Genomic DNA, 7,497 nt, shown 5'->3' with positions numbered 1-7,497 from the left:
CTGTTCATCGCGGTTGAGCCATGCTGAACAGCCATCAATTCGAGCCACTGCAACCTCACCACAATGACAGTGGGGAAGGCAACCAAACCGCAGCTTGAGCTGCCCCGCATTGCAGCCCAACAGCATCCAAGCCGGCAGCCAGAACAGCCTGCAATTGAGCCTCATTCACCAATGCCCATGGTCTTGGAAATGCAGCCCACATGCCTCCGCCGCTGTTGCCTGCTGCATAATCAGTGAAATGCATTGTGAATAAACTTTTCCCATGGGAAAAGTCTGCAAGGCCCCTTCACAGGTCGCCGCCGCCACAGCTGGCTAACTGCGGGGCACCTTGGCAAGGGGCAGCCTCGCCCGTTTCAGCCTCGCAGGCGGGGTGTTGAGCTGGCCGGTCTCGACTCTTCCAGAATGTCTGCACCGGAGATGCCTCTTCTCCTCCAGCTCTGCATTCGGCACTGGAAATTTAGCATGCCTGGACATGGCATTTCGAGTTTCTGGCAGAATCCAGGTTCCCGGTTTCTCCTGGAGCTGAAACTTCTGGCACAATCCGTCCCTCTTTGGCTTTGGCGGGGAGTTGCCATCGCAGCCTCAGGTGGGTCCCTGCCTGGCAAGCCTGAACCAAGCCAGCCAATCAAAGCCATTCATTGGTTGCTGTGGAGGCGGGGGAGACCCGACTCAGCAGAACGCCGTAGAATTTTGGGCGATAGAAACTCGTGGAAGCTCTCAGGGCAGAGCAGGAGCGCAGCCTGGAAAGCCATTTTAGCTGGCCGCTGTTCCTCCCTCGACTTGAACCTTCTTCTCTCCTCCATCCTCCAACCGAATCAACTTCTCATCATCCTCTCTCTCTCACTTTCACACCACGTATCGAGCCACAGACCCTTGACACACCTTCCTCACTTCCTTTTGGTATGTTTCTACCCCGCAGTGACCCTGACTGCAACACCTTCAGCCTTGTCCAGCCATTGCACTGGTTTTTCTAGATTTCCGCGACCCGAAGGACATTGGAGTAGTCGAACAAGTTTACTGGTCATCAATTCCAATTGTTGGCCTGTAACTGGTCGATTCCCGGTCCTTTTCCCACCATCACTGCCCCGCATTCTGCCCCGCGCCGTGTTCTGACGCACTTACTGACCAAATCAGATACCCAATCCGCAACACAGATACCCTCAAGATGTCTGAGACGTTCGAGTTCCAGGCTGAGATTTCTCAGCTTCTCTCTCTCATCATCAACACTGTCTACTCCAACAAGGAGATCTTCCTCCGCGAGCTTGTCTCCAATGCCTCCGATGCGCTCGACAAGATCCGCTATGAGTCGCTGTCCGACCCGTCCAAGCTCGACACGGGCAAGGACCTGCGCATCGACATCATCCCTGACAAGGAGAGCAAGACTCTGACCATCCGGGATACCGGTATCGGCATGACCAAGGCTGTAAGTATTCCTGCGTTGATGACCAGCCTCGCCATGGCACACGACTAACGCAACCCCAGGACCTCGTCAACAACCTCGGCACCATTGCCCGCTCCGGTACCAAGCAGTTCATGGAGGCCCTCACCGCTGGTGCCGACATTTCCATGATCGGCCAGTTCGGTGTCGGTTTCTACTCGGCCTACCTCGTCGCTGACAAGGTCACCGTCGTCTCCAAGCACAACGATGACGAGCAGTACATCTGGGAGTCGAGCGCCGGCGGCACCTTCACCATCACCCAGGACACCGAGGGCGAGCCTCTCGGCCGCGGCACCAAGCTGATCCTCCACCTCAAGGATGAGCAGCAGGACTACCTCAATGAGAGCCGCATCAAGGAGGTGATCAAGAAGCACTCCGAGTTCATCTCGTACCCCATCTACCTCCACGTCAAGAAGGAGACCGAGAAGGAGGTGCCCGACGAGGAGGCAGAGGAGGTCAAGGAGGCCGAGGGCGACGACAAGAAGCCCAAGATCGAGGAGGTCGACGAGGAGGAGGAGAAGAAGGAAAAGAAGAAGAAGACCAAGAAGGTCAAGGAGACCAAGATCGAGGAGGAGGAGCTCAACAAGCAGAAGCCCATCTGGACGCGCAACCCCCAGGACATCACGCAGGAGGAGTACGCTTCCTTCTACAAGTCGCTCTCCAACGACTGGGAGGACCACCTCGCCGTCAAGCACTTCTCGGTCGAGGGTCAGCTCGAGTTCCGCGCCATCCTCTTCGTCCCCAAGCGCGCTCCCTTCGACCTCTTCGAGACCAAGAAGACCAAGAACAACATCAAGCTCTACGTCCGCCGCGTCTTCATCACCGACGATGCCACCGACCTCATCCCCGAGTGGCTCGGCTTCATCAAGGGCGTCGTTGACTCGGAGGATCTGCCGCTCAACCTGTCTCGCGAGACTCTGCAGCAGAACAAGATCATGAAGGTCATCAAGAAGAACATCGTCAAGAAGTCGCTCGAGCTCTTCCAGGAGATTGCCGAGGACAAGGAGCAGTTCGACAAGTTCTACAGCGCCTTCTCCAAGAACATCAAGCTCGGCATCCACGAGGACTCGCAGAACCGCGCCACCCTGGCCAAGCTGCTGCGCTTCAACTCGACCAAGTCGGGCGACGAGATGACTTCGCTCACCGACTACGTCACCCGCATGCCCGAGCACCAGAAGAACATCTACTACATCACCGGCGAGTCCATCAAGGCCGTCGCCAAGTCGCCCTTCCTCGACTCGCTCAAGGAGAAGGGCTTCGAGGTGCTCTTCCTGGTCGACCCCATTGACGAGTACGCCATGACCCAGCTCAAGGAGTTCGAGGGCAAGAAGCTCGTTGATATCACCAAGGACTTCGAGCTTGAGGAGACCGAGGAAGAGAAGAAGAAGCGCGAGGAGGAGGTCAAGGAGTTCGAGGGTCTCGCCAAGTCGCTCAAGAACATCCTTGGCGACAAGGTCGAGAAGGTCGTCGTCTCCCACAAGCTGGTCGGCTCGCCTTGCGCCATCCGCACTGGCCAGTTCGGCTGGTCTGCCAACATGGAGCGTATCATGAAGGCCCAGGCCCTCCGTGACACCTCCATGAGCAGCTACATGGCCTCCAAGAAGACCTTCGAGATCTCGCCCAAGAACGCCATCATCAAGGAGCTCAAGAAGAAGGTCGAGGCCGATGGTGAGAACGACAAGACTGTCAAGTCGATCGTCCAGCTGCTGTTCGAGACCTCGCTGCTCGTCTCTGGCTTCACCATCGAGGAGCCGGCCAGCTTTGCCGAGCGCATCCACAAGCTCGTCTCGCTCGGCCTCAACCTCGATGAGGAGACTCCTGCTGAGGAGACCGCGGCTGATGCTGGCGCCACTGCCGCCGAGACTGGCGACAGCGCCATGGAGGAGGTCGACTAAACGAGTCATGAAGTGGAAAAACGAAAAAAGGGAAAAATGAAAAAGGGACATGGGCCTTGGGGAAACGGAGTTGGTTGGGTTTGATTTCTTTTTTCTCCTTGTAGTCGCACCTCATCTTGAACATCAGCTTCAGCGGGCCTCGGCCTGATTCCACTTGTAGCTCTGTAACCTTAGTCTTGAGGATGTGAGGGCGCGCGGGTCATGAATCTTGATTCCCGTAGACATGAATACATGGTTTAGATGAGTGATGTGTTCCTTGTGTCATGTGTGAGTTTGGTGTCTCCAGTTCCATGTTTCCAACATCTGAGTGACCTCTTAACATGTTGAAGGGACGGTTCAATGGCCAACCTCTCAGGCAAAGACAAGTGATGCTTACGCAACGGCGTTGTGCAGGGGGATTTGTCACGTGGTACATGAATTATCTCAGGCTTTGATGTGAAGCCGTCCCAGTGGACGCGAGTTGGACTGTCCTGAGCTCTTAGGAAGATGGCTGCATTGAATCCATCCAACACACCAAATCAGTATCAAGTGGAGACATTACAGCAGGGACCTTAAGCATCATGAAAAGTGGAGGAGGTCATCATGCTTGGTTTGTTCAGCGAAATGGTAGGCTTATGTTCTTCTCTGAGAGGTATGTACTTGAAAAAATCTTGGATCGTTGCCTTGCCATTTGCCCAGGTTGTGAGGTATTTGCATGACTTTGCCATGCTGCCTTTGTTCACAACTCCTTTTCAACCAAGGACAATTACGAAGTATAATCGTAGTTGTTGTTGGTCTAATACCTAAGTCTAGGTGAAATGACACGAGGAAGAAGGCTTTTAGTAATGACCTGACAGGCTTCATTCATCATGGGTGAGAATGCACTTCTTTTCTTTTTGTGCAACTGATATGGATGATCATGTCCGGAATCCATCTTATTCCTATGCCCAATCCCAGCGAAAAAAGCAAACAAGGAGAGAAAAAAACCGGTTTGAACATAAGCCGACACGCCATGCTGTACAAAGGTGCATGCAAACCTCTCAAAGACGAGGTTGACCAAAGTCAAGTCAAACAAACAGGAGGAGCAGTAGGTAGGTAGTTCACACAAACCCAACAGCCCATTCCTTCCCCGAGCTCGCGTAAGATATCGAACCCCGCGTCTTTATTCCGGTTTCTCCGAATTCATGACCGTCTTCGTGATCATCCATCCGTCGGTCCCATTCCGTCATCCCGGCCCATCCTATCCCATGTACCTAGGTACGTACCCATTTATCCATCCATAGTGTTTCACTGTCCTCGAAGCTTCATTTGAAACGACGAAGCAGATGACCACCGCCAACAAGCACAACGACAAACTCCTGCCGACCCTGAACCGACGAAACCAATGATGAACAGACGACGCTTTCCCTTATGATGATATCCATGCATCATCTCGTGTCATGAACGACGCGTTCCCCGACCCATCTGCCCCATGGTATGATCCAAAAAACAAGAGAAGTGAAAAAAGTGAAACAAAGGTATGCAAAAATCCCAACCAATCCAATCCCAATGCATCATTACCCCTTCACCCGTTCTGTCAAACAATTAGAGTCAAAAAGAAACTATACCTCCTCCCCGTCCTCCTCTTCACGGAACCGTATCCCACCGTCGACCGCCACCCCCTTGGCAACCCACTCTAACTCGGCAACCTTAGCCAACGGCCATCTGCTTCTCGCGCGCTTGAGCAAGGCTTCGACCGCCTCCATGGCGCCCAGAAGCCCTTTCGCGCGGAACTTGTTCGGGTCCGCCTCGTGGTCTCCCTCGCCATCCTCACCCTCGCCGGCCCCAAACTCGTACCACCGCCACTCAACGCGGGCGATGCGGTGGCTCGTCCGGCTGCGCATGCGCATCTGCATGGCGTGGTCGAAACCTTGCGGACCGCACGGCGGCGGGTCGAACGGCAAGCGGGACTCGAGGAGGGCGTACAGCAGGACGCCGAGAGACCATGCGTCGGTTGCGCGGCCGTCGTATGGTTGTCCCATAATGACCTCGGGAGCGGCGTAGTCGTCGGAGCCGCAGCGCGTCTCGAGCTTCTCGTCGGGGGCGACGCGGCGCGAGAGGCCGAGGTCGGTAAGCGTGGTGACCGAGTAGGGGTACGTGGTCCAGTCGATGTCGGGGGAAAGCTCCGAGGGCGGGAGGTTGACGAGGACGTCTGAACGGTGGGGTTAGAGGGGCCAATTGGCAGGAAACAAAAACAAAGAGGCACGGCTCGGGACCTACTCTCGAGCTTGATGTCCCGGTGGACAATATTTTGGCTGTGCAGATACATGACGGCGCCGACAAGCTCCGAGAACATGCGGCGGATGAGGCAGGGAGTGAGGAGAGACCGGTGGCGCGTAGCCACGTCGAACAGGTCTCCGCCAGGATAGTAGCTGAGGACCAGAATCGCACGGGTTTGCTCGATGCTCCACGCCTTAAGGTTCACCACCGAGGGGTGCCGCACCGACCGCATGATCTCCAGCTCCCGTTTCAGGCTCATCTCGATGCGCTCCTCGGAGGCGCCGCCGCGGGGGCCGTGCTCGCAGATTTTGACAGCCACGAACGACCGCCGATCGTGGGCCGCCTCATCCGAGCTCGGTCTGTAGTCCTCGTCCTCGCACGACGGCGAGCCGGACTGGCTCGTGGCCAAGTACACCTGGCTGAAGGTGCCCTGGCCGAGTACCCTGAGGGCGCGCCAACGACGCCGTTTCCCGTCATGACGTCCGTACGCCTCGAAGTACACGGCATGGGATGATTTGCTGGCCCGACGCGGCGCGGGAGCGGCAGTCAGAGACAGATCGGTGGTGCTGAGCGAAGACTCGCTCGGCGGTGGGGTCGGAGGCTTTTCAATGGGGGTGATGCCTCGTGCTTCCGAGAGGTGAGGTTCTCGGCGGAGATGCTGTCCGTGTAACGCGGGCTGCGGGTCGGGCTTCGCTCGGACACCAGTCACGGTCGACATGCGCTTCGGTATTAACATGGGGTCCGGGATGTACTCGCTGATACTACGATTCCTAGTGTGTTGTGTCTGAGGCTGGGCGAGCCGGCCCGTCTGGTCGGCTGGCGGGGGACATCGCTGAAGCCCGTCGTAGGGTTTCCTTTCCTTCCTTGTCGGCGAGATTTCGGCGTCATTGGAGTCAATGGGCCCCGAGGCCGTGGTAGAGTCCTGCGACGTGCGCAAAAGCAGTTGCTTCCAAGGCCCCGGCGAGCCGTTCGCCATCAGCGGCGACGGCAGAGGCGTGAGGTCGCCCATAGCGGAGATGACGGGGCTTGGGACGGTGGAGCTGGCTGCCGAGGCCGATCCGAAGGCGCCGTATGCGCCGGCTCTGAGACTCGGGGTTCTCGAGACGGGCCGGAGCGACTGAGCAGAAGCCTGGCTTCTGAGTGAACGGCCCGAGCGGCGACCCAGCCGGGCCGGGGTCGCGTAATACGAGGAAGGTTGGAGATCTGTTTGCAAGTGCAGGGACGGCTCTGGGCTCTGGGGGAGATGCTCCGGGGAGCCCGTGAGGTGGCTGGGGTCGTCGGCCAAGATCGGTGCCGGGGCCGGCGAGGGAAACTCGGGTTGCTGGCCAGGTGCCAGGATAGGCGGCGATGGAGCAATGGTGTAGGAGCGGAACTGGACTGGGTTTGCAGGACCGGCAGTTGTGGCACCTGGTGGACAAGACGTGTCAGACAATGCAGCGGCGGCAGTGTCGCAGCCCAAGTCTGGGACGGCGGCGTCGGCAGCAACGGGAACGCGACTGTCGAGGCCCTCTATCGCTATCGACGGGTCTGAAGAAGAATGCGCATGGTCACCACTTGGTTCGTCCGGGGAGGAGTCGGCAGCAGAAAGAGGTTCCTGAGGGGCTGGAGACATGGATTAGGGTGGGCAAGCCCTGGAAAGAAAAAAGGGAGCACAACAAAAGGGGAGAAAGTGCTGTATGGGAATCGGCAAGGCGCGGAAGGAAGTGTGTAGTATTCCGTATCGCAGAGTCGTGTGTCTCGAGAGGTGCGCCGGGACGGACGACGTGCAGAGGGTGGTGGAGGTGGTCGTGGAGGGTGGGACGGATCTGTGTGGTGGTGGGAACCAGCGCCCGCTAACAGTTAAGTGACACCGGTGCGACTCGCTGCGGGCCTTAAGCCAGTGGGCAAGACCACTGATGACTCTGCGCCCTGAAAGTGGGCCGGGCT

General features: G+C 57.3%; 3 protein-coding genes across 3 annotated transcripts; 2 read left to right on the top strand and 1 right to left on the bottom strand.

Annotated features, from left to right (window-relative positions):
• Window positions 1–1,165: 1,165 nt before the first annotated feature.
• VTJ04DRAFT_7780 (uncharacterized protein) lies at window positions 1,166–3,333 on the top strand (the record flags this gene model as incomplete). The annotated part of the gene is made up of 2 exons (XM_069366145.1): window positions 1,166–1,423; window positions 1,483–3,333. 2 exons carry the CDS (start codon window positions 1,166–1,168, stop codon window positions 3,331–3,333), a joined length of 2,109 nt encoding a protein of 702 aa, XP_069217109.1.
• A 991-nt stretch (window positions 3,334–4,324) lies between these two features.
• VTJ04DRAFT_7779 (uncharacterized protein) lies at window positions 4,325–4,700 on the top strand (the record flags this gene model as incomplete). Its single annotated transcript, XM_069366143.1, has 3 exons — window positions 4,325–4,403; window positions 4,447–4,569; window positions 4,615–4,700. 3 exons carry the CDS (start codon window positions 4,325–4,327, stop codon window positions 4,698–4,700), a joined length of 288 nt encoding a protein of 95 aa, XP_069217108.1.
• A 213-nt stretch (window positions 4,701–4,913) lies between these two features.
• Window positions 4,914–7,183, bottom strand: VTJ04DRAFT_7778 (uncharacterized protein; the record flags this gene model as incomplete). Its single annotated transcript, XM_069366142.1, has 2 exons — window positions 4,914–5,503; window positions 5,572–7,183. The coding sequence occupies 2 exons, from the start codon at window positions 7,181–7,183 to the stop codon at window positions 4,914–4,916; spliced, it is 2,202 nt and encodes a 733-aa protein (XP_069217107.1).
• Window positions 7,184–7,497: the final 314 nt, after the last annotated feature.

This window comes from Mycothermus thermophilus, assembly GCF_041956435.1.
Source record: "Mycothermus thermophilus strain CBS 625.91 unplaced genomic scaffold VTJ04scaffold_5, whole genome shotgun sequence".
Lineage (NCBI taxonomy): Eukaryota > Fungi > Ascomycota > Sordariomycetes > Sordariales > Chaetomiaceae > Mycothermus > Mycothermus thermophilus.
The sequence above is the reverse complement of the archived record's forward strand: the minus strand, read 5'-3'. Positions and strand labels throughout refer to the sequence as shown.